At 47.9% G+C, this 27,400-nt stretch overlaps 1 protein-coding gene across 1 annotated transcript in view; it reads left to right on the forward strand.

Annotated features, from left to right (window-relative positions):
* Positions 1-5,124: 5,124 nt before the first annotated feature.
* Positions 5,125-27,400, forward strand: part of camkk1a (calcium/calmodulin-dependent protein kinase kinase 1, alpha a) — a gene marked incomplete at its 3' end in the record, with an annotated part of 30,031 nt that continues 7,755 nt past the window's right edge. The window contains exons 1-8 of the mRNA XM_084449709.1: positions 5,125-5,277; positions 14,211-14,258; positions 14,735-14,788; positions 20,712-20,763; positions 20,962-21,095; positions 22,211-22,247; positions 23,039-23,060; positions 25,897-25,985. Coding sequence (XP_084305835.1) covers positions 5,152-5,277; positions 14,211-14,258; positions 14,735-14,788; positions 20,712-20,763; positions 20,962-21,095; positions 22,211-22,247; positions 23,039-23,060; positions 25,897-25,985 — 562 coding nt within the window. The 5' untranslated portion in view covers positions 5,125-5,151. The remainder of the gene's footprint in view (positions 5,278-14,210; positions 14,259-14,734; positions 14,789-20,711; positions 20,764-20,961; positions 21,096-22,210; positions 22,248-23,038; positions 23,061-25,896; positions 25,986-27,400) is intronic.

A 27,400-nucleotide genomic window follows, 5' to 3' on the forward strand; every position in this document is an offset into this window, starting at 1 on the left:
GCCTGCATCTCTCTGCAAACATAGTGGATATTTCCATTCTGGCCTCTGTAGTACCTTGTTTGCTCCTGGCAATCTGAGTCAGAAAACAAAGGAGATGAGGTAGGAGGAAAAGCAGCTCTTTTGTGGTTCTTTGATAAATCTGCTCCATATGTTTAGGAAAAATGGCAGCAGCTTGACATTTTTTTTATTAAAAAATATTTATTTTGCTCTGCCTCTTCAATAGGAAGTATATGGCCCGTATTATTGAATTGGTCTGGAGGGCAATCAAAGAGCACTAAGATAGTTCAAGGCAAGACGTGTGCCTTTAGTGATGCAAAAATGGGGTGGCGCTTGCTGGTGCTGGAATGGAAGATAGCTAAACAGTGGGAGACGGGGTACGAGCAGCATGTGAACAGACTGGCTATTTCATGATGCTTCCTAGCAGTGGAGATGCGCTCTGTCCATTGAGCCATAATTGAATCACTCTTTGTGCCGTGTGCAGTCTCAGCCCCTGCTCACTTCACCCAGCCAACACACACACTCTATCTGTGCCAGTATGTCATAGTGACATGGCTGCCACTTCTGATTGGCTCAGTCAGTTCACCACTGGTTTGGATAGGAGTCAACAGGAAGTGCTGGCCCCTTTCTTTCAATGAAGTCAGGAGTCAATAATGCTTTATTGTCAGGCATCATCATCACAATCAAACGAAAAGGCGTTTTCTGCGGTTTGAGACGTAATTGCTGTGTTGGCGCAGTGTAATGTAAAGTGTAATGAGCTAAAACAATGACAATAGTCTGGGCATGAATAGAGAAGCTAAGCCGTTTGAGTCTATGAATGTGTGCGTCAATGGCTTCATATGAATGGTTGTCATGAGCAACTGGCAGTCCTCCAGGACTGGGATTGCCCCCGACTAGTAGTGAACTGACACAGTGGGGTTGACACAGATGTCTGACTCTCACTTCCAGACAAAACACCACTACATAACAGTCCCTTAGAGACTTCCCCCAGACTCACAATGTGTACAGTTGTAAAGCTCTCTATTTCAGTTCTTCCCCCATGGATGGAAATAAATTGCCTTTGCGGAAAAAGATTTCAGCCTTTGTAGCTAAGTATTGTGTGTGTGTGTGTGTGTGTGTGTGTGTGTGTGTGTGTGTGTGTGTGTGTGTGTGTGTGCGTTTGTTTGTTTGTGTGTGTGCGTGTGTGTGTATATTACTGTATAATTATGTGTGTGTTTGTGTGCCTTTGTGTGTGTGTGTGTGTGTGTGTGTGTGTGTGTTGTATGGGTTGTCCTGGCCAACTTATGTGTTGAGGAGAGCTAATGAGACATGAAATATAAAATTGCACATTTGATGTTTCTGTGAAAGAACTCTAGTTGATATTGAGCCAGGACAGCCTAATAAAATGACGCATGAAATCACTGACCCCTGTTAGAACTAGAACACTGTGTTATTCTGGAATATAAGTCGTTCTGACTGTGACTGTAAACGGAGGTGATGTTTCAGGGGGGTTCGGGAATAGGATGACCTATTTCACTACAACCTCACATCTACTAAGCAGAGAGCTGACCTTGTCCCGTATAGAGACGCTTGTATTGAGATCCCGTGTTTTGACCAGGCCCCGGTCTCAGGCGAGGCGAACGCTCCCCTGAGTTTCACCCCACAGATCTCTGACACAGACGTCTACTGAAGCTCCGGGCCGTCTCCTGGGCCCCGCCTCCTTGCATGCACGGCAGAGGTAGATCCGCTTTGCATATCTGTGCTCTTTCATCACTGGAACAATAGCTCAACCAGCTGTTACTAGCTGTCTAGCATCGCGCACCTCGATGATCCGCCGTCTTCGTTGTCATGTGAGATGAAAGGGGAGCCTGATCCCCACTGAGACTGATAGAGGGGTCTGATCCCTGGGGGATGGCAGGCTGCCTCGGACGCACACACACAGCAGGGCACGGCACGGATGTGACCGTCACACCCGCTGTGTATTTAGTTTGTTCTGTCATGTAATAGGCTACATAAACATGTTTCATTAGTGTGTGTGTGTGTGTGTGTGTGTGTGTGATTTGTCAGGCAGCATACTGTAAACATCCATGATTCGTGCCCCAGCACACTCTCACTTAAAAATGTAATTTATTATAAACCGCATTAATTGCGGCCTTTTGCGATTTGTTAATTGCAGAAGTCATAATTGCGATTACTTCATTAACGCAAAATTAATGCAAAATGAATTGTGCAGCCTTAGTTTGTGTATGTGTGCGTGTGTCTGTGTGTGTCTTTGTGTGCATGCATGAATGAATGTGGGTTTGTGTGTGTGTGTGTGTGTGCGCGCGCGCGTGCGTGTGTGTGCGTGTGGATGCGGGAGCGAGCCATGTCCAGTGCCATACATCATAATTAAGTGTGCAGGGGAGAAAATTGAATTTCATCACGGAGACATTTATTTCACTAAGAGCCCGTGTGCCTAGATGGCTTCTTCTGCTGCCTGGGCCACTGGAACACACTGAGAGAGAGACATGTCACTGGAACACACTGAGAGAGACATGCCACTGGAACACACTGAGAGAGAGACATGTCACTGGAACACACTGAGAGAGAGACATGTCACTGGAACACACTGAGAGAGAGACATGCCACTGGAACACACTGAGAGAGAGACATGTCACTGGAACACACTGAGAGAGACATGTCACTGGAACACACTGAGAGAGAGACATGTCACTGGAACAAACTGAGAGAGACATGTCACTGGAACACACTGAGAGAGACATGTCACTGGAACACACTGAGAGAGAGACATGTCACTGGAACACACTGAGAGAGAGACATGTCACTGGAACACACTGAGAGAGAGACATGTCACTGGAACACACTGAGAGAGAGACATGTCACTGGAACACACCGAGAGAGAGACATGTCACTGGAACACACTGAGAGAGAGACATGCCACTGGAACACACTGAGAGAGAGACATGTCACTGGAACACACTGAGAGAGACATGTCACTGGAACACACTGAGAGAGACATGTCACTGGAACACACTGAGAGAGAGACATGTCACTGGAACACACTGAGAGAGAGACATGTCACTGGAACACACAGAGAGAGACATGTCACTGGAACACACTGAGAGAGAGACATGTCACTGGAACACACTGAGAGAGACATGTCACTGGAACACACTGAGAGAGAGACATGTCACTGGAACACACTGAGAGAGAGACATGTCACTGGAACACACTGAGAGAGAGACATGTCACTGGAACACACTGAGAGAGAGACATGTCACTGGAACACACTGAGAGAGACATGTCACTGGAACACACTGAGAGAGACATGTCACTGGAACACACTGAGAGAGACATGTCACTGGAACACACTGAGAGAGAGACATGTCACTGGAACACACTGAGAGAGAGACATGCCACTGGAACACACTGAGAGAGACATGTCACTGGAACACACTGAGAGAGAGACATGTCACTGGAACACATAAAAGAGAGAGAGACATGCCACTGGAACACACTGAGAGAGAGACATGTCACTGGAACACATAAAAGAGAGAGAGACATGCCACTGGAACACACTGAGAGAGAGACATGTCACTGGAACACACTGAGAGAGAGACATGTCACTGGAACACACTGAGAGAGACATGTCACTGGAACACACTGAGAGAGAGACATGTCACTGGAACACACTGAGAGAGAGACATGTCACTGGAACACACTGAGAGAGAGACATGTCACTGGAACACACTGAGAGAGAGACATGTCACTGGAACACACTGAGAGAGACATGTCACTGGAACACACTGAGAGAGAGACATGTCACTGGAACACACTGAGAGAGACATGTCACTGGAACACACTGAGAGAGAGACATGTCACTGAAACACACTGAGAGAGAGACATGTCACTGGAACACACTGAGAGAGACATGTCACTGGAACACACTGAGAGAGAGACATGTCACTGAAACACACTGAGAGAGAGACATGTCACTGGAACACACTGAGAGAGACATGTCACTGGAACACACTGAGAGAGAGACATGTCACTGGAACACACTGAGAGAGAGACATGTCACTGGAACACACTGAGAGAGAGACATGTCACTGGAACACACTGAGAGAGAGACATGTCACTGGAACACACTGAGAGAGACATGTCACTGGAACACACTGAGAGAGAGACATGTCACTGGAACACACTGAGAGAGAGACATTACATTACATTACAGTCATTTAGCAGATGCTTTTATCCAAAGTGACTAACAATAATTGCATTTAACGTAGGAAGAGCCAATGTACTACTACTTGCCAGAACTCACAAGTGCATCTTCTTTTTTTGACTAAGAGCATATCTAGTATATCTAGTGCTGAAGGCAAAGTGCAAGAATCGCAATCTTAAGTACAGTGCAATATAATATAATACAATAAGTGCTTAGGCGGGAGGATTGTTGTAGTACTTCTTGAAGAGATGAGATGTCACTCGGACTGGTCTGTGTGACAAATCACAGCCACGTCTACCCAGGCTGCCCACAATTTACTTATTTCTACTGACTGCTTGGGTATAGAGATGTCCTCAAATCCGCTTTTCGATCGGACGAGAAAATAGGCTACGGTGCGAAAAGACGAGGAGGGCGCCCTAGATACCGCCTGCACGTGAACATGCGCTCAATATGCCAGGCAGCAGGGGTAGATCTCCCGTACGCTTGGCGGAGCTTCAGGTCGCCACGCCCAAGACCCGCTGCAGGGCTTGTCCCATAGTCCAGCCACAGTTGTTAATGTTCTCCCGGGACGATCCCCTCCTAACCCCCCCTCTGGTCTCCCCACAGGTCCGGCGAGGCTCTGGAGAGCGCTGTCCCAGGCTGGCCCGGGTGACGTTGATGCTGGTGGGCCACGCCCCCTCCCCTCCTCCCCTCCTCCTCCTCCTCCTCCTCCCACGATCCCCTCCAGCCACCGTGCCATGGCGATGAGCAGCGACCCCGGCTGCGGATGGTCCGACCCCGACCCCGACCGGCGACCCAGCGGCGACCTGGCCGACAGAATGGCCGGCGTCGCCGTGACAGCCACCCCCGGCGAGGTGGCCGACGGCGCGGAGGGTGGCGCCCGGCGGCGGGGCGCGGCCGCGGACAAGAAGGCCGGCGCTCCGGCCCGGCCCCGCCTCTCGGGCAGGAAGATGTCCCTCCAGGAGAGGGGGCCGTCTGCGGCGGGGGGGGGCGGCGCCGGCTACCACCACGTCTCCCCGCGCGTGGCCCGCCGGCCCACCGTGGAGTGCAAGCGCGTCTCCATCTCAGACGCCGAGGTGAGCCGGAGGGGGCGTGTTCAGTGGCCGTGGGAATGCATTAGGGGTGTAACAATATATTGTGCCACAATATATCGCGATAAAGAAACGTCACAATACGTATCGTCAAGGTGAAAACAATATTGTGATATGTTTATTGTATATCAGTGAACGCTGGCTACACAACGCTGGTAACAAGCACGTCTTTTGTCTAAGCCTATCCATGATATTACAACAGTTAAGCTCTCAATTCACAAAGTGTAGTGGAGTAGAGATGTGGAGAAATGCACTATTGGTGTGAACAGCAGCGCTACTGCAACGCTTCACACCTTCCCTTGGTGTATCGTATCGTATTGTTATCGTCAACCCAATATTGTGTTTCGTATCGTATCGTGAGATTAGTGTATCGTTACACCCCTAGAATGCATTAAAAACCCAAACCCAACCAAAAAATGTATTCTAACCTAATGCGAAAGCCTACAGAGATCAATCAAACAGCCTCCACTCCATCATAACTTGATACATGCCGCTGTAGAGAGAGAGGGCGGAGGAGGGGTGGGGGGGGGCGTGGTCAGGGCCCGGTCAGGGCGTGGCCAGGGCCCGGTCAGGGCGTGGCCAGGGCCCGGTCAGGACAGGCCCAGAGCAACTGTGTGGGCTGACGTGAGGCCAGGGGATGGAAGGGACTGACCACCCGTATCCAGCGCTCCTATAGTTTGAGCTGGCTAGTGCAGAGACTGCTGCAGTACCTGTACCTGTGCTCGGTCCGACGGTCAGCAGATACTGTCTGACCCGTGCCGTGTCACGCCACAGGCGAGGTAGGAGGGGGGGGGGTCAAGGACTTTCACTCAGCTTAAGTCTTAGCAGTGGTTAATCAGCCGAAATGCTTATCCATCTGTGTGTTTGTGTTTGTGTGTGTGTGACAGAGGAGAGAGAGAGACAATGTGTGAGAGAGAGACAATGTGTGTGAGAGAGAGAATGTGTGTGTGTGTGTGTGTGTGTGTGTGTGTGTGTGTGTGTGTGTGTGTGTGTGTGTGTGTGTGTGTGTGTGTGTGTGTGTGTGTGTGTGTGTGCGTGTGTGTCTGCTCATGTTCAGACAGTTTCCCCAATTGCATGTAATTCTCTCAGTGCATAGCCGGACCTCTGTGGGACTGCCTTTGAAATTTGGAATGCTTGTAAAAGCTTGTAATAATCCACATCCTAGATGTATTCTCTTTAAAGTAAATCTTGGATATTCTGTCTGTTGCTGACCAAGAAGGATCATGATTGTTAGTCCTTATCATACAGGTCTATAGTGTGTAACGTAGGTGGGACACACACTACTATACCAGCCCAACAATACACCCAGAGTGACAGTTGCTGCATATGACATACAAACAGTATTATAGTATTTAGCTTTATATTTAGCTTTACTTTACTTTATTGGGTTTATTTGAGCAGGGACAGTGCATACCAATCCACAGTGAATAGACATGAAACATGAATAAAAACTGTAAATATGGCAGCATTAACAGGGTTGCTAATTTTCAGCTGCAGTCCCTGGGCTAGATGTTAAAGCCTGGTAAAATACATTATATAGACAAACAAGACATTTTAGAACTAATATAATAAAAAAGCAAATATTTAAAAGGTAATTCGGGTTATGCAGGCAACACACACACACACACACACACACACACACACACACACACTATGCAGGACAGGTTACAAACATTATGTACAGGGACAAAGCAAGGCGAACAACACAAGATCAAGTACTACACAGACAAGCACGCAGGCAGACAGTCAAGTATATACACAGTTAGGCAAACGGGCAGGTACACCGAGTTAGGCAACTGGACTGCGACAGGGCTAGTGGTCACATGTCTGATATTCTAATCAAGTTTTGAGTGTGTGTTTAGTGTTTGAGTGTGTAGCTACTGTAGGGATTCTTTTATTTTATTTAAAGAGACACTGAAAGGGAAGTTGGAGAACATATTGCTTCCGTACTTTGACGTATTTCCGCCTGAAGCGGGCTGCAAGGGATATTCAACACTTTTTTTCACAACAACGTTTTGATTGACAGGGTGGATGTCGTGAGATTATTGGCCTAAAATCTAAGGTACCTGGTGTCTTAAAGGACAATGCTCGTTTTTGACAACCTGGACCTTATTTACGACATATAATAAGACGTTTGACTCACCGAGATCACTTTGGTGTATAGTTCGGAGGCATGCAGAAGAAATTTAAAATCCAGCGCGAGCCAGTATATCCATGTAATGGCGGTGGATGGGGCACCGAGAACGCAGTTTCTAAAAATCTATTTTCGGCCGCTAAACGGTTGTTTTCATCAATCTGATTTTATGAATCGTCAGTTGTGATTCCCCAAAGCGAGGCCTTGTTGTGGTTTTCAAATACGTGGTCTTTAGCCTCTGTAATATGATCTCTAAAAACGCCTTTCCCCCACTTGCTCCAGCACGCATGCGCACAGCGCGCAGAGCGGCTATTTTCTCTGTCTCCTCACCCTGCTTTCAAGGAGCTCTTCGTCCGTATACTCTGGCTCAAAACGATAGGGACGTCCGTCATATTCTAATTCATTTTCTAGATCCTCTAAATCTGACAAATATTCAGCCATATTGCACACAATATTCTAGGCACCAACAATCCGATCGTAGCGTAGAGAATGTGAGCCGCGAGTGTAGCCTACAGACGGAGAATAGCCAGTCTGCGCGCTGGTCTGTGCGCATTCCAAACATCAGGAATGACATCGTATTGTACAGAGAGGTTAAACATAGAAAAAGCTCAAAGAAATTAAGGGAACGCCAGTCATCAATCATCATGGCGGATCTCCATGAACAAAATAACCAAGTTGAAAATCTTTATTGATTACATTGTGTAATTCGCCGAGAACAAAATGACGGTCAATGAAAACCAAAATCATTAACCCATTGAGAGCTGGATGTGATTAAGTGTGAGGAAGTGTTCCCTTAAACCTTTTGAGCAGTATATATGCCATTGGCTCAGCTATGATATCAGCGGCCAGGCGTAAGAAGTAAGGAGGGAGATTGTCAGAGCCTGCCCATTTTCTCGGGTTTATGTCCTTTATAGCCTTTTTACCTTCTCCAACAGAAAAGGGGTGAAGAAGAAGGTGTGGCTATTGTGGGCTGGACTGACGGGGAGGGAGTGGGAGATTTAACACCAAATAACATGTCAAACAAAGAACTAAAGGCTATAAAATGTTTGTTAAAACAATTGCAGGTATTGATTGATTAATTACTTTATTGATCCGAGGAGGAGGAAATTAAAATAGTCAGCATCACATACAATACAAAAACACTTTCGAAGTGTAACATACACACACACACACACACACACACACACACACACCACACACACACACACACACACCACACACACACACACACACACACACACAACACAGACATTTACATTCCCAAGTCGCATTCCTCTGGGGCATCAAGAAAACGCTAAAACACAATCACGAAGAACACAATGTACAGTCACTAAAATAACAATCTGCAATATATAAAAACAAGAAACAAAATAAATGAATAAAAAATAAAAAAAATCTGGCATGCAGCTAGCTTCAGACTGACAAACTGTTCAACAGGGCCTTCTTTGTGTTAGCTTCCAAATCCATTTGGAGGGGTAAGACACCCCTCTTTTCTCTTGTCTTATTAATATAATTTTATTTTTTATTTTTTTACAAATGTATCTGTCAGAATACCATAGCCCTCTGACTTTTACACTTTTTATGTCTGACTTTTACACTTGCTATTGTATCCTGGCTTTGTCCTCAAAAAGGACGTTTATACCCTGCAGTAGAGTTGGGTCTCTCACAGAATCACGGACCACAGTTTTTCATGAAAGCCTGGATTCGCTGCCTCACACTCCCACACGGCAGACGGGGAAATCAGTGTGTTTCGCAGTGACAGCCATCAATGGTGACTGACACACAGAGAATGGAGTCAATACAAATTCAGGCAATGAGCTGGGTAAGAGTTATTTATAGTGGCTGTTAGGTTTCTCCGGACAGGTTGCTCATGCTCTGCTTTCAGCAGAGGTGCATAGGAGCTAATTCAAAGATGGATGACCTGTAAGGGAATGGCAGCTAGAGAGAGGGGTTTCACCAATTACTGTAACAGATAGGATGAATCTCTCTCTCTCTCTCTCTCTCTCTCTCTCTCGCTCTCTCTGACTTTCTCTTTTCTTCCATCTCCCATCTCTTTTCCTCTCTGTCATTCACCTGTCTCCTTTCTCTCTTTCTCTCTCTCACTCTCACTCTCTCACTCTCTCTCTCTCTCTCTCTCTCTCTCTCTCTCTCTGTCTAACCCTCTCTATGTTTCTGTCTTTATTATGTGAGGATTAGCTCCAGTGATCTGGAGAAAAATACCTCAAACAAACAACGCAGCGAAGCTCCACTCCTAGAAAGACTTTGAAATGGCATCACAGCACCGACACAATAGCAGCACCCTGTACTTTTCTGTCTATAATTCTTGATGTGCTTATAGTATTAGGAATATCTCTAACACACTCTCCTCTTATCTTCCCCTCCCCCCTCTCTCTCTCTCTCTCTGCACGTCCTCACCTTAGTGACAAGACTCATCTTCACAGGCATGTGGGCTCTGTTTGAGTTGGTGAGGACTCCTCAGTGTGCATCGTGGTTTGCAGCACTCATTGAAGGGGAATTGAGGGAATTAAATGAACAAGAGACTTTGGGATTTATGCAGCCCTGTCTGATATATGGGGATTCTTTGAGTCATCAAGTTGCTGTTGTGTGCATTAGTGTGTGTGTGTGTGTGTGTATGTGCCTGTGTGTCTCCATGAGTGTGTGCATGTGTTTGTGTGTGTCTGTGTGTATGTTTGTCTACGCACGTGTGTGTGTGCATGTGTGTGTGTGTGTGTGTGTGTGTGTGTGTGTGTGTGTGTATGCGTGTGCTTGGGCGTGTGTGTGTGTGTGTGTGTGTGTGAGTGATGTATTTATCAGGTTGGGTGTCTACTGCAGTGTGGACTGCAGAGTCCAGTGAGCACGTGCCAGACGGCTCTGGAACAGGCTGCATCCAGTCTCAATCTCATCTTTCCTTCTCTCTATCCAGTCTCAATCTCATCTTTCCTTCTCTCTATCCCGTCTCAATCTCATCTTTTCTTCTCTCTATCCCGTCTCAATCTCATCTTACTTCTCTCTATCCAGTCTCAATCTCATCTTTCCTTCTCTCTATCCCGTCTCAATCTCATCTTTCCTTCTCTCTATCCCGTCTCAATCTCATCTTTCCTTCTCTATCCAGTCTCAATCTCATCTTTCCTTCTCTCTATCCCGTCTCAATCTCATCTTTCCTTCTCTCTATCCCGTCTCAATCTCATCTTTCCTTCTCTCTATCCAGTCTCAATCAGTAAAGTACACTCGTCTGTCTGTGCAAATTACAGTAGGCTATGTGTATAACTATTACATTACATCTGCTAAACCGGTACGTATTGTAGTGTTTCCAAGCGAATTTTGTGAAACTATGGGAGATGGACCTTGGAACAAACAACTACTGTACATGAAGATATTCACAGTTTGACTGCTGTAACCATAACATCTTGGAGTAGGCTGCATAATACACTTAATACACATAATACACTGCAAACAGAAAACAAGCAAAAAGGACTGATTAATCAAATGTGTTAATGAAAATGACCACAGCACAACATCCTATGCATAACGCATTTCATGTATATAGCGCTTTTCATAAACGTACTCAAAATAGTTGTGGGTTGGTGATAAAACTTGAGTGATCATTTGACAGAAATTATTTGCCTTTTCCAGAAATGGACAGAGACGTGATATTTAGTAAATAACTGGAATTAACTTTATTCACATACATGGAAATGAGTTGATGTTGTGTAGGCATAAAGATGAAATGATAAATAGTCATTCAGCAATTCCACTATAATTAGCCTACTGGTAATACATCTCCGCACTGGCCTGTGAGCCCCCCGAGCTCGGCGGGTTAGCCGCGAACTTCATGCCGCAACGAGCGATCTCGTCTCTGGGTGGACAGCTGTTCAACTCGCCTGGGACCAGGTCCCCTGAAGCTATTTCGCCTGGCTGCCCATCGCGTTGTTGTGAACAGAATGAATACCACCTACTAGCAAACAAAACATGTTCAGTCACAATTATACTGTTAAAACTAAGATGCCTGGATAAAATAATATATTTTCCAACGGATATATTTGAAGAAAGTAGATTAATAAGCAAGCCGATTTTCATTGCTAACTCAGAGCGGGGAGAGCCATGAACGCGCGTTTACATTTCACATCTGTTCATGGACTACAAGAATGCGTCATTGATACCTTTGACTGCGCATGTCAAAAAAGATGCGCATTTTTTTCAAAGATGGCGCGGTCCTATAGGGCTTCACGTTAGATTTCGAATCCTGGGGGCCTGCTTGCTACCCACTAAAACCTCCTAGTGGTCACCTCTGGTATTTACTCTGAGCAGTTTCTTATTGCTACATCTAGTGGTCACATCTGGTATTACTCTTGAGCAGATCTCTGTTGCAACATTTAGTGTTGTGGCTGTCTAAAGCAATTTATACCATATGATGATTATGATTACAATATTATGAGATGATTAAAATGCAGGGGAACTAAATCAAATTAAATCACAACAATAGTACCTGGCAACCCAGCGCGCAGTATCAATGCTGTAATACTATTGGCTGGTATGATATCAACAGAGTGTCATTGTCAGGCCGTCAAAATTTCATAATGTAATAATTTCAGACAAAATATCATTTTTTTATGGAAAAGCAATACTTTTACTCTTCAGCCTTCACAAAGCCCTATGGATGTATTATTTTAGAATTTTTTAAAATTTTAATCCACATATAACATATTATACCTTTAACCATACATTAGAGATTGGGTGGGATTTAAGACCATTTTGTCAGCATCCTGCTCAAAATACGCTATGTATGGAAGCAAATCAGTCATCAATCTTAGCATTACCTAAATGTGTTAATAATGTAATTAGGAAATGTGTAGTCTATTTTATTAATGTGATATAGCCTATAGCCTATTTTTTGTCTAACGAGCTTCATTGCTCGGCTAATAGAATCTTGGTCGGACAAGAGTAGGACATTGAAGCCTACAATCACATTATGGGCTTTCAAATTATGTTGTGTTATTATTTATCTGTAGGCTACAATAGCCGAACGTCCTTCATCGTTATCAAAATGAGATCGCCTTCGCCTGTTTACTCGAGGGAAAATAAGAACGAAAACACCCCTCACAGCGTTCTGGAAACTTCATGGGTTTTTGCAAAGCTAATGCCGTGTTCGTGTAACTGCAGAGTAACTGCAGACTCCCTAACTTACAGCCAGAGCACAGCTTTCTGGCTGTAATGAGGGACCTCGTCTCACTTGTCCATCTCTCTCTCTCTCTCTCCCGCTCTCCTTCTCCCTCTCTCCCTCTCTGTCTCTCTCTGTCTCTCCCTCTCTCTCTCCTTCTCTCTGAATTTCACATAGACTAGAAACAGCATTCCATTTGAACACCTTCTCTCCCACTGCTCTTTCTCTCTTTCTTCCCCCTCTTTCTATGTTACCACTCCCCTTTCCCACACCCTATCCCTCCATCTCTGTCCTCCCTCACCGTGGTTCTGTCTGCCCTGTCCCATACTGAGTCTCTGACTGACTCCCTTACTGACTCCCTGACTGACTCCCTGACTGACTCCCTGACTGACTCCCTTACTGACTCCCTGACTGACTCCCTGACTGACTCCCTGACTGAGTCCCTGACTGACTCCCTGACTGACTCCCATACTGAGTCTCTGACTGACTCCCTTACTGACTCCCTGACTGACTCCCTGACTGACTCCCTTGCTAACTCCCTGACTGACTCCCTGACTGACTCCCTGACTGACTCCCTGACTGACTCCCATACTGAGTCTCTGACTGACTCCCTTACTGACTCCCTGACTGACTCCCTGACTGAGTCTCTGACTGACTCCCTTACTGACTCCCTGACTGACTCCCTGACTGACTCCCTTGCTGACTCCCTGACTGACTCCCTGACTGACTCCCTGACTGACTCCCTGACTGACTCCCTGACTGACTCCCTGACTGACTCCCTTACTGACTCCCTGACTGACTCTCTGACTGACTCCCTGACTGACTCCCTTGCTAACTCCCTGACTGACTCCCTTGCTGACCCCCTGACTGACTCCCTGACTGACTCCCTGACTGACTCCCTTGCTGACTCCCTGACTGACTCCCTTGCTGACTCCCTGACTGACTCCCTGACTGACTCCCTGACTGACTCCCTGACTGACTCCCTGGCTGACTCCCTGACTGACTCCCTGACTGACTCCCTTGCTGACTCCCTGACTGACTCCCTTGCTGACTCCCTGACTGACTCCCTGACTGACTCCCTTGCTGACTCCCTGACTGACTCCCTTGCTGACTCCCTTGCTGACTCCCTGACTGACTCCCTGGCTGAGTCCCTGACTGACTCCCTGACTGACTCCCTGACTGACTCCCTGACTGACTCCCTGACTGACTCCTTGACTGACTCCCTGACTGACTCCCTGACTGACTCCCTGACTGACTCCCTGGCTGACTCCCTGACTGACTCCCTTGCTGACTCCCTGACTGACTCCCTGACTGACTCCCTGACTGACTCCCTGACTGACTCCCTGACTGACTCCCTGGCTGACTCCCTGACTGACTCCCTGACTGACTCTGTGGAGCGCTTGTGGCGGTTGCTATGAAACTGTAAATCACTCCTTTAAACCGCAGCTTTGTAATGGATTGGAGAACTATAAACAGAATTCACCAGCCGCATCTATAATAACCGCTCTGAAAGTTAAATGGGGGACATTTTGTTCACGCCGAGGCGGTGTTCTCTTTTTATCTCTCTCCACTGGCCAGGAGTCAAGCATTGATCCATGTTCTCTTGCTGCTCTCTCCCTCTCTCAGGACTGTATCCAGTTGAACCAGTACAAGCTGCAGAATGAGATAGGGAAGGTGAGTCTATTTCAGTGTTACTGTTGGCCTCCCTGGCTGCTTTCATTCGCTGGAAGAGAAGAGATCGCCTACCCTTTAATGGAAATCAATCACCATTAAAGGGCATGTGCGCCAGTACCAGCCATGCCTCTTCCTGTTACAGTGCAGTTTTCAATCTGGAGAATACTCTTCCAGTGGTGACATTTTGACAGTATATTTTTCCTCCACTGACTAGTCTCATGAACTTCTCCCTGGGCTGAGTCACGTACTGTAGCTTTGATCCTCCCGACCCTGGAACCTGGATTACCTCAGACATTGTCAGTAAATCCTCAGTGATACCAGAAAGCAGCTGTGAACTTTTTCTTGACTCAAAAACGTACCACAGAAACCAAAACAACTGTATTTTACAGTACTGTACATGCTGAGTTAATACTGAGGGATTCGACCGTATTGAACTGACCTCTCCTCCTTTCGTGGCCCCCTGGGTGTCTCTGCAGGGCTCCTACGGGGTGGTCAAACTGGCCTACAACGAAGATGACGACCAATACTACGTAAGTCCCCTCCATTACGTCACTTTAGGAACCTCATCCACTTCACTGGTAGCCGGTCAGAGGAAAGATGAAGCGGGTGTGTCCGTCCTCGTGTTTTGTCCGCAGGCCTTGTCATCTTCTCCCTGGCTGTCTAAACCAGAGGGGTTTACAGTTACCTCTTCATGGTCTTGTGGCGTTGGAACACAAGGCTCAATGTAATGAGCCTCAGCAATGCGCCGAAACAGATATGTTGAGTTGCAGGGTAAAGACAGTGGAGCTGGTCTGGGTGTGGAGTGGTCTTCTCTCTAATATTAAAGGCTCAGTTATGATCCAGTTTGGTGGCTTGAACTGTGTGTGTGCGCGTGTGTGTGTGTGTGTGTGTGTGTGTGTGTGTGTGTGTGTGTGTGTCTGTCTGTCTGTCTGTCTGTGTGAGTGTGTGTCTGTCTGTCTGTCTGTCTGTCTGTCTGTCTGTCTGAGTGTGTGTCTGTCTGTCTGTCTGTCTGTCTGTCTGTCTGTGTGTGTGTGTGTGTGTGTGTGTGTGTGTGTGTGTGTGTGTGTGTGTGTGTGTGTGCGTGCCGTGTGTGTCTGTCTGTCTGTCTGTGTGAGTGTGTGTGTCTGTCTGTCTGTCTGTCTGTCTGTCTGTCTGTCTGAGTGTGTGTGTGTGTGTGTGTGTGTGTGTGTATGCGTACGTGTGTGTGTGTTTGTGTGTGTGTGTGCATAATTGCTAACATCAACCGTGTTGGTGCAAAGGAGGCATGTCCCACGATAGTGCTCACTGCCAAGAAAATGTCCTCCATTTTCCAGTACGTAGGACTGATTGCTTATTACAGCTTTGTACTGTTCCTCCTGCAAGGCCTTCACTGCAGACAAACTCATCCAACCTGAGAGAGAGAGAGAGAGAGAGAGAGAGAGAGAGAGAGAGAGGGAGGGAGAGGGAGAGAGAGAGAGGGAGAGAGAGAGAGAGACAGAGAGAGAGAGGGTCGGAGAGAGAGAGGGAGAGAGAGAGGGTGGGAGAGAGAGAGAGGGAGAGAGAGAGAGAGAGAGGGAGAGAGGGTGGGAGAGAGAGAGGGTGGGAGAGAGAGAGAGAGACAGAGAGAGAGGGTGGGAGGGAGAGAGAGAGAGAGAGAGAGAGAGAGAGGGAGGGAGAGAGGGTAGGAGAGAGAGAGGGAGAGAGAGAGGGTGGGAGAGAGAGAGAGACAGAGAGAGAGAGGGTGGAAGAGAGAGAGGGAGAGAGAGAGGGAGAGAGAGGGTGGGAGAGAGAGAGAGAGAGAGTGAGAGAGAGAGAGAGAGAGAGAGGGAGAGAGAGAGAGAGAGAGGGGGGGGGGGGGCGGGGAACACAGAAATAAGTGAAAACTGGGGAGAGAAGGATGTGATTTAGTTTCCTGGCATTTGGGGTGGTATCCACGGAAAATTAAATCAATCTGGGTATCTGTGTCCTCAGTATGAGCTAATTTCATGCAATCAGACATACACGCGCACACCCACCCACACACACACACACACACACACACACACACACACACACACACACACACACACACACACACACTCAGGCACCACAACCATCATCATGCAATCATCAATCACACACACAAGGAGAAAAGACAAAATGCAGTAAATGTCAGGATCATTTCTTTCAACACATTCATTTGTTTTCCTGTCATGATTTGCAAGCTAAAGCTTGTAAACATGTAGCAATTGACCAAGATACCAGAATCTCTCAGAGCTGTACACGCGCACGCGTGCTCTCCCAGCCTGTGTTTTAATTACGATACTGATGAAGCTGTGTCACAGCCAACTGGACTGGCAGCTGTTCAGTCATCTCCAGGCTCAAGAGGACTCATCTAGAGGACTCAAGCCGCCCCAATCCCTGTTTTCTGCGCCATTCATTTGGGCTCAACCCAAATAACTCGAGCGCGGAATTAAGAAGTTAATTATCAGCCATCCACTCCATCTCCGAAGCAGGAAATTGATCCCTGTGTTTTCTGTTTCGTAGTCTTAATGACTCTGGCTCCCTGGCTTCCTCTCCAGGCTGCTCCCGGGACGGGGGGGGGGGGGGGGGGTCTGGAGGCCCCCGGGGCTTAACGCAGACTGGGGGTCCGGAGGGGTCTACGTGTGAGCAGGACGCCCTCGGACCCTTGGATGTCGAGCAGCGCCCCCCCCCCCCCCCGCTACCACAGAGGTGCACTAGAGGGCAGACATGTCAGGCCAGTACACGCAGGCAGGGGGGCCATTAATGTAACATGACCCGGTGGTCTTTTATGTATCACACACGGCTAGAATGACAGGGACAGCAGAGGAACAAGGCTGTGACCTCCCCAGCGGTCCCTGGGCCTCCGTAGGTCAGGCGCTGGCCCTGGAAACACACTACAGTCAATACTGTGCATCAGACTGTGTCGTCAGGGCCGCTGCGTGTGAGGAGGGTGAGTAAGAGGTGTGTGTGAGGAGGGTGAGTAAGAGGTGTGTGTGAGGAGGGTGAGTAAGAGGTGTGTGTGAGGAGGGTGAGTAAGAGGTGTGTGTGAGGAGGGTGAGTAAGAGGTGTGTGTGAGGAGGGTAAGTAAGAGGTGTGTGTGAGGAGGGTGAGTAAGAGGTGTGTGTGAGGAGGGTGAGTAAGAGGAGTGTGTGAGGAGGGTGAGTAAGAGGTGTGTGTGAGGAGAGTGAGTAAGAGGTGTGTGTGAGGAGGGTGAGTAAGAGGTGTGTGTGAGGAGGGTGAGTAAGAGGTGTGTGTGAGGAGGGTGAGTAAGAGGTGTGTGTGAGAGAGTGAGTGAGAGGTGTGTGTGAGGAGGGTGAGTGAGAGGTGTGTGTGAGGAGGGTGAGTAAGAGGTGTGTGTGAGGAGGGTGAGTAAGAGGTGTGTGTGAGGAGGGTGAGTAAGAGGTGTGTGTGAGGAGGGTGAGTAAGAGGTGTGCGTGAGGAGGGTGAGTAAGAGGTGTGTGTGAGGAGGGTGAGTAAGAGGTGTGTGTGAGGAGGGTGAGTAAGAGGTGTGTGTGAGGAGGGTGAGTAAGAGGTGTGTGTGAGGAGGGTGAGTAAGAGGTGTGTGTGAGGAGGGTGAGTAAGAGGTGTGTGTGAGGAGGGTGAGTAAGAGGTGTGTGTGAGGAGGGTGAGTAAGAGGTGTGTGTGAGGAGGGCGAGTAAGAGGTGTGTGTGAGGAGGGTGAGTAAGAGGTGTGTGTGAGGAGGGTGAGTAAGAGGTGTGTGTGAGGAGGGTGAGTAAGAGGTGTGTGGGAGGAGGGTGAGTAAGAGGTGTGTGTGAGGAGGGTGAGTAAGAGGTGTGTGTGAGGAGGGTGAGTAAGAGGTGTGTGTGAGGAGGGTGAGTGAGAGGTGTGTGTGAGGAGGGTGAGTAAGAGGTGTGTGTGAGGAGGGTGAGTAAGAGGTGTGTGTGAGGAGGGTGAGTAAGAGGTGTGTGTGAGGAGGGTGAGTAAGAGGTGTGTGTGAGGAGGGTGAGTAAGAGGTGTGTGTGAGGAGGGTGAGTAAGAGGTGTGTGTGAGGAGGGTGAGTAAGAGGTGTGTGTGAGGAGGGTAAGTAAGAGGTGTGTGTGAGGAGGGTGAGTACGAGGTGTGTGTGAGGAGGGTGAGTAAGAGGTGTGTGTGAGGAGGGTGAGTAAGAGGTGTGTGTGAGGAGGGTGAGTAAGAGGTGTGTGTGAGGAGGGTGAGTACGAGGTGTGTGTGAGGAGGGTGAGTAAGAGGTGTGTGTGAGGAGGGTGAGTAAGAGGTGTGTGTGAGGAGGGTGAGTAAGAGGTGTGTGTGAGGAGGGTGAGTAAGAGGTGTGTGTGAGGAGGGTGAGTAAGAGGTGTGTGTGAGGAGGGTGAGTAAGAGGTGTGTGTGAGGAGGGTGAGTAAGAGGTGTGTGTGAGGAGGGTGAGTAAGAGGTGTGTGTGAGGAGGGTGAGTAAGAGGTGTGTGTGAGGAGGGTGAGTAAGTGGTGTGTGTGAGGAGGGTGAGTAAGAGGTGTGTGTGAGAGAGTGAGTAAGAGGTGTGTGTGAGAGAGTGACGCTGAGCTGTCGTTCCACGCGTTTGTAATCCAAAGCCGAACATCACTGTGCACGATCACCGCTAGTGAATCACACTGTGGGAGCGCCAGTCTTTCCCCCGACGCGCCTGTTAAATATTCATGATTCTACGGCATCTTCCCTCTGACAAACCAATTCCTCTCAACTAGTCAGCGCGATGAAGACTCCACGTTTTCTCTGGAGATTTTTTTTATTATTTCCAGTATTTTACCAGTGCGCGGCAGAGGCCTGTCCCACCTCAATGAGAGCAGAGCACCCTGACTGGCCACTTCACCGCCTGGTCTGGGAGTGGCACCATGCAAGACCGGAAGGCACTGCAGAGAGTGGTACGGTCAAGCGAACGTATCACAGGGGCGTCTCTCCCGCATCTCAACGACATCTACACAAGGCGGAGCAGAACCAGGTCTGGGAAAATCCTGAAGGATCTCAGTCACCCGGACAACAGCCTTTTCTCTCTGCTCAGGTCAGAGGGGAGGTACTGCATCTCAAAACCAACACAGACGGGCTCAGAAGGAGTCCTGAATGATGACACTGAGCTGTAGTCTAAACTGAGTAGCTATTTACAACTGCACTCTATATATTTATACTCGTCGCATATACATGTCCTCATTCTGTACTGTGATATATACTCTGTATCTCCCTCCCTGTCTAACCCAATGTGTAGCTTTGACTACTCCCCCATGCTCATATGTACAGTATGTCCATACTGTATGTATATACAGTACTCTGCATCTTGGATCTAGATACATAAGGCATTGTTTCACTTTAAAGAAGAATATTAAGCTACTCGTTGTACCTGTATGATGTAGTATGTGACAAATAAAACTGACATGACTTGAGGTGAAGTGTGGAACCTTAACACACAGACAGGGAGACAGAATAAGACCATCCGGTAAACAGAAACCATCTGTTCTTAACATCCCCGCAGGTCTTTAATATGACTGACTGGATTGCAGCTGACATCCCTAGCGTTGCACAGGGAGAATTTACATGTCATCGTTAAAGCCCTGTGATGTTTTTAAATGCCGTCTATTCACTCCTACACAATAATGTATTTCACAGGTGTGGGGCATTAACACCTCGTTAGTGGTGTAGAACAAAAGCTAATGCGCAGCGTCTGGCTCCAGCTGGCTCTGCCAGAGGAGGGCTCTGTACCAGGCTCAGACAAGAGCACTGGCTCCCTCTGAAGTGACATGGGGAGTGCTCTCAATCGAACCTTTAACAGCAAGGCTGAGAGGACAGTCTGACGAGGGTGTGTGTTGGAGCTTGAAGAAAGTTCCTATGAATGCATCCCAGCTAGCAGGGAATGTTCCCACAACATTGGCGAACATTCCCTACACGTTCTGCTAATGTTTTCACGTGCTTAGAACATTTTTAGAACAAACGATTGCTAGCTGGGATGTGGTTAGTAAAAGATGCGAAAATGTAGCAGTATGGATGCACCTACGTCAGCCTACTAGTTGCATGACCATGAAGAAGTATTTTGTAGCCATGTTGTTCGTTGTTCTCTGCATTGGTAAAGCTTAAATTAGAGTTCCTACCCTCAGCTGTATCCCTCAGCCACGTATCGGTCCACATTCACAGTCAATTATGCAGTTACTCAGCTATGGGCCCTGTGGCGGTGCCAGGAATCTTAAGTACACCATTAGTGCTACAAATGGCGTACTTAGACGACGTGGATAGCTGCAAATCGAAAAGTTTATAAAAGCTTTTTCTGTTGAATATGGAAAGGCAGGAAGTCAGCCAATTATGTCATCCACTCACCAAATGAGTATGACATTTTAAAATAAATCTTTAAACAAAACAGAAAAAAGAAGCAGCAGCAGTATTTATTTAGTGTAGTATTTCCTTGCTCACCTCCAGAAAATCCATAAGTGTATCTGTCTGTGTGGAAGTGCAATGCTGTGTCCATGACAGCTCACTACCCATGTCTCTCCCCAGGCCATGAAAGTGGTGTCCAAGAAGAAGCTGATGAAGCAGTATGGATTCCCACGTATGTGTCACACTGTCTGGACTTCACAATACTAGTCACTGCCCTATGACATTCTGAATGACTTTGAATATATAATATATAATAATGAATATGTGTTTTATTTGTCTAATTATGAATTTGTTTTCTGTGAGTCCAGCAGATACTGAATGATATATATGTTGTTGTTGTTGTTGTGGTGGTGGTGGTGGTGGTGTGCAGGGCGCCCTCCTCCCAGAGGACCCAAAGCAGCCTTGAGTCAGCAGCCCAAAGTCCTAGGACCCCTGGATCGGGTCTACCAAGAGATCGCCATCCTCAAAAAGCTGGACCATCAAAACATAGTCAAACTGGTGGAGGTGAGACTGATCAAATCAGCCACACAAGAAGGACGTGCTTCTTGTAAATGGGCAGATAAATGCATGACGGACACAGACTTCCGTTTGCGTGTTATCCGAGCTCCAGTGTTGGGTTACCCCACTTAAGGCGGGCTGGAAAGTGGAGCCGTTCGTTTCCCAGATCTGCTGCCAGATATGGAATATGAATCACCAGTTCTACCTCACAGCCTGCGGTACTGTAGCTTGCTGCACCAGAAACATGCTCAGCCATTCATGATAATCCATAAACACCTCACTCCTCGCCAGTATCTCATTATTCACAAACGCTGAGGCACACATTGAACCCCGAGGACACTGCGGCTAAACCACAGACACTCACTCCTCCTCCAATCGACAGAGATCAGCTACAGGCCTCTATTAGACTGAGCGGAGGGCAGTGAGGGGAAGAGGGACTGATTTAGAGCCCCGCTCCCCCTGTGACATCATCATCAGCGGAGTGCTCTTCAATCACAGCCAGACAGCGGGGGCGCTGCTATGCAATCGGGCCTTGTCATTCAGGGGAGGGGAGGGGAGGGGGCGGGGTAAGAAGGGGTCGGAGGAGAGGGGGAGGTGGCCCGGGAGCGTCTGGGGTTCTCAGCCATAATGAGTTTAGAGGGAAAAAGGCTTAGTATTCACCTCCAGAGAAGATATACACCACCTCCTCCCTTCCACTACTCCTCTAACCTCTCCCTCTCTCTGCCCCCCCCCCCCCCCCCCCCCACACACACACACCTCTCGCTATTCACCCCCTCAGAGGGCGCCTCTAATCTGTTAATTCTCTCTGAGGCTGTAATCATATTCCCATCAGCCAGAACCGTCCTCCCACACACACCCAATCCTGAGCCAGACCAGTCTAATCTACTTAGGGGTACAACTTCTCTTTTGTCATCTGAGCTTAAAGACCCTACTGGTGGAAAACATTACAAGTAATGCGGCAATTTGTCACACATGGCTAGTGCGAAACAAATGGTAGCTACAGTAATAATGTCCGCTATTATTTGGGATTCAAACTAGCAGCTCACATCCTCTGCTTGCTTAACGTTGTCAGTTTTAATGCAAGTGTGATGATTGCTCCTGATCTCTTATCGATGTTACAGGTGCTGGATGATCCCGCTGAGGATAACATGCACATGGGTACTTCCTCTTATCAGACTTTCTCTTTCTGACTCTCTCTCTCTCTCTCTCTCTCTCTCTCTCTCTCTCCCTTTCTTTCTGACTCTCTCTCTCCCTCTCTCTCTCCCTCTCTCTATCTCTCTGACTCTCTCTCTCCCCCTCTCCCTCTCTCTCTCTCTCTGACTCTCTTTCCCCCTCTCCCTCTCTCTCTCTCTCTCTCTCTGTCTAATCTACTTAGGGCTCTCTCTTTCTGACTCTCTCTCTCTCCCACTCTTTCTCTCTCCCTCTCTCTCTCCCTCTCTCTTTCTGACTCTCTCTCTCTCCCTCTCTGTCTAATCTACTTAGGGCTCTCTCTCTCTCTGCCTGTAGCAGTAGGCCCAGCTGGCACCATGTGAGTGTACAGTACTAGAATATAGACTAAGTGCCCGCAGGCCCTTCCCTCTGCCAGTCCTCTGGGCTGCTCCTAGAGAAGGGATGGTGGACGGGTCCATCAGGAACACTTGGTCATAGCCGAGTGCTACTGTCAACAAATACCTACTAGTCAGCACCCCTACTGAGACTTTCGGCTGTGCGTCAGCTTTCGACTCGACTGCTACTGTCTGTCAGATATCACCAGCTACTCTGCCTGACCTAATCACCAGCTACTCTGGCTGACCTAATCAGAGTTCACCAGCTGATTCAGCTCACTCAGGCCTACAGTCAGTCAAAGCAGCAGCAGTAGTATTAGTGTGCAACGGTGTGGCTGCAGTATCAGTCAAAACATGTTTCCTTTAGTGTCATGGACTTACGTTTTCCTCTCTTGTCTCCAACAGTGTTTGAGCTCATGAGGAGTGGGTGAGTACGGCACATGCACCTTTTCAGAAATATTGAACGCCTGACCCCCTTGCTCCCTCTACCCCCCAAACCCCCAGCCTCCCCTCCCCTCCCCTTCTCTCCTCCAATGTCAGTTTCCACTTGACAAGTTATTACCAGTGTTAGGGCTAGTGGAGGAGGACCCAAGAGCAGACACGACAGGCGTATGGGGACAAACCCACGTTGGGGCACGTTTATTGGCGAGGGTCAGGCAGGAACGTGGCAGTCAGACAGGTGTGGGGTCCAGGCAGGTTCTTGGTTCTCCAGACAGGCAAGGTTCAGGCAGTGGCAGGGAGGTCAGACTAGGATGAAGGAAAACAAAAATGGTGAGGGAGGGTTAGGATAAAGGCAGGTTTTGGTTAAAGCTAGAGACATGATACCCACTAGATTGCTCAACGATCTGGCACCGACTGCTGAGTAGCCCGGCTTCTTAACCTGGCTGAGATGGGCTGATTGGAGATGCCAGGCAGGTGTGAAGCGGGAACACGCCCGGCTCGTGGCTGATTGGTGACGTCAGGCAGGTGTGGAGTGGGAGCGCGCCCGGCTCATTGGTGAGAGCGCAGTTCCCGCTGCGCCCTCTGGGACGTACCAGGGGAACCTGAATCAGTGTCAGAGTCAGAGGGCGTGGTAGTCTGACGAAGGCGGGGCTGGCGAGGCGGGGGCGTGACAACCAGTTATTACCAGTACCAGTGTTTCTGTCCCCCTGCCCCCTTCCCATGAACACGTATAGTTTAGGCCCCACTCCTCCCTCGGCCGCTGCGAGCCTGCAGACTGTCTGTGATGCATTCCAGCAGTCTCTCTTTGATCACAAGCTGGTCCTAAACCATGACAAGACTAAATGGATGCTGCTCTCACGGTCCCCTAGGCTCGGAAATTCATACAGTATTCATACACTCCAAGGCGAGCAAATTGAAATTGTTAACTCATATAAATGTCTTGGCATTTGGCTGGATGCTAAGCTCTTTTTTCAGACCCAAAGAGCTGAGGAGAAAAATTGTCTTCCTATACAGGAATAGGGCTAGCTTTTCATTCTACACTAGAAAGTCCGTTGTGCATGTGCATGCGATGTCTGTTTTTGATTGTGGTGATGTTGTGTTTCTGCATGCCTCCCCCATCGTGTTGAAGCCTCGTGATGCGGTGTATCATAGTGCTCTGCGCTTTGTAACTGGTGGTGGGGTTTCTTACACACCGCTGTGTTTTATATGAAAAGTTTGGGCTGGTCCTCTTTTGTGATTCGAAGACAACCACAGTCTTCTGTTTATTTATAAAGTCCTATGTGGAAAGCTCCTGATGCGTCTGTCCTCACTCCTAAGTACTTAATTCAAATGACCAAACATGCTCGCAGTCACACATCAGGCTGTTTATTCCCTGTGTGAATAGTGAGTCAGGAAAGACTGCTTTCTCCTTCTACGCTCCTGATAAACGGAACAGGCTCCAGGACTCACTAAAACTGGTCCGGTTGATCTCCATAGAGTTCTTCTAGATGATACGTTACATAGGGATTGCTCTTGCTTCTCTTAATGCCTTATTATGTACTTTAATTGAGTTATTGTCTTGCTTCATTTTTTGTTTTGTTTTTATTGTTTCAAAATGCACTGTAACAGGGCATCCTTGTAAATAAGAGCTTGCTCTCAAGGGTGTTCCCTGTATAAATAAAGATTAAATAAAAAAAATACATTTGGTCCTTTTAACCCACTCATGTCCAGATTCCTCTCTTGTCTACAGGGCATTGAAAAGCCACTGAGATCTGAGGCTAATGCCATTGGGAAATAACAGATGATCACATTCTAAACGTGGGAGTGATGACAGTAGAATGACAGTAGAATGCCAGTAGAATGACAATAGAATGCCAGTAGAATGCCAGTACAATGACAGTAGAATGACAGTAGAATACCAGTAGAATGACAGTAGAATGACAGTAGAATGCCAGTAGAATGACAGTAGAATGACAGTAGAATGACAGTAGAATGCCAGTAGAATGACAGTTCTTCTCCGTCGCCCTTTTTACCGATTCTTAAGCCCAAAGCACACAAGCGGCAAGTGACAGGCAACACATTCTGCCAAGCAAAAAAGAAAGGCAGAAAACATACAGTAGTTGCCGCTCAACAAGAAGCAACAGTCAAACACAGATACTGTGCTTTGGACTCTAGAGGGGAGAGGAATGAATACTGGATCTCCTGGCCAGGGACTGACCCAACTGTAGCAGACAAGGAATAGCTGAGTCATTGGTACATAATTATAAATGGGCTGTTTCCTGGAAATGGAAACGTTGCTCACCTCTAACTTCAATTAATCCTGAGACTTCCCTCCCTGGCTCATAAGATATTGGCATTTCGATTCATGAATAATGGAGGATGTGTGATAAGGCTCCAATATCTACGTCCACCATTCCATTTCGTGCTCTACTGGGGTTTAATTATTGAAGGATTGGTCATGTTCCATTTCATGTAGGAAATTCTGTATTTGGTGGTGTGCCACACCAGCCCTGATTTGACATGGCGATGTTCTTGTCATGAAGATGATGAGTGCCGGACTGTGTTCATGTGGGAGGATGCTGTGTTTGTACATTCATACTGTACAGTATCTGCTGGTAGCAGGATATGTGAGCATGCATGCGCTTGATTCTTATCTTTACGTTGTTAAAGATGTCTCTGTCTCGTTCTTTCTCTCTCATTCGGTCTGTCTCTCTCTCTCTCTCTTTCTTTTTCTCTGACTCTCCCTTTCTCTGTCTGTCTGTGTTTTGGTCTCTTTCTCTCTCTCTCTCTCTCTCTCTCTCTCCCTCTCTCTCTCTCTCTCTCTCTTTCTCGCTGATGTCCAGTCCAGTGATGGAGGTACCGTCAGACAGCCCGTTCTCTGAGGAGCAGACGCGTCTCTATTTTCGGGACATCGTCCTGGGCATCGAGTACTGTAAGTATCAGTTTACCAGCACCGGCACTAAGTCAACATGGCCGTCAGGGCCCGGAGCAGGGAAGGCCCCTGCCTCTACTGTGGACAACAAGTAGTCACAGTTAGAGCCGTATGTAACAGGTGGACTATGAATGCCTTTTTTGTATTGGAACATATATTTATAGTATTATTCATTCATTTACATATTATTCATTTACATATTATTCAAGTCACAAGTAGCTGGCCTACTCTGCTATATGAGTAGCTCAGTAGGTCCCTCTGCTACACTTACATGCTGAATAAGTATGGTCTCCCAGAGGTCTCCGGGCTGGTTAATTAGAAGACAGATGGTCTGGAGGCATCAGTGACATCAGATCTATCCTGGCTGGAAGCCCTTCCTCCGCCACAGCGGATAAAAGCAGGCTTGATTAGATTGCTTTCAGTCACCATCTAAGCTCTTTCAAGATTTAATCCTAACATCTCCCAATGGCATGCCTGATAGACCTCCATTTTCTCTTTCTCTGCCCCCCTCCCCTCCCCCTGACCCCTCCCCCCGGACGTGTCAGAGTCCTCTCATCATCATTATTGAGCTCATGGTCAATCAGGGGCTTTTCGTTCGCCGCTTTCTCATTCGCTGAGAGTGATCCTCCTCGCAGGGCGATGAGCGTGATCAATAGATCAATAGGCCACTCTCACTAGTCCAGCATGGCAGGTTAGGCTGTAGAGGGTCACCTTGCAGGAGCAGCTTGCCCTCTCTGTGTCGACACCGGCAGGGCTTCCTGTCCCCGTAGCATGTCCCACAGTGATGCGGCTATCTAGAGCTAGCGGCTTTGTTTGCTGGGACTATGTCTATAAACGTCTTTCTGTCTCATTTGGAAGACAGTCATCTTGAAGCATCGTCGACGTCTTCTGTCCCTCTCCGCTCCCCCGTTTGTTCTAACAATTGTTTAGCTTGTCAATCGTTGTAATCATCTGAAGTGTCGCCTTTGATTAAGCCTCTTGAGACCTGAGGGCACCACTTAGCCAATCAGAGCCTCCTCCAGTGGATGGGTCCGGGTTAACCTGCTCAATGAGATTAACCTTTGGGGAGGTAGAACCATGTCCATTGTAAGAGTGCAGCTGTAGTCCACCAACGGCTGGCAGTACAAACACAGGGCTTCAGTACCAGAGATTCTATCAACCCAAAGTCACTATGATGTACTGTATCTGACAAATGAACAAAAACTTTGAAACAACTTCAACTGTCTCATACGTTGCATAATTAGCTGGGGAGTGATCCGCGCGTGTGTGGGAGGTGGCTTGGAAAGAGCTTGGATGGTGCGATTCAGGTCTCACTAATCATGCTCTTTAGTAGGAGGCCTGCTTGTCTCTCTGGTTCTTTGTGGGCTGCATTTTTGTTTGAGGACTGTGTGTATACCCAGAGTGTCTAACTGTGT

Source organism: Borostomias antarcticus (assembly GCF_949987555.1).
Source record: "Borostomias antarcticus genome assembly, chromosome: 15".
Taxonomy (NCBI): domain Eukaryota; kingdom Metazoa; phylum Chordata; class Actinopteri; order Stomiiformes; family Stomiidae; genus Borostomias; species Borostomias antarcticus.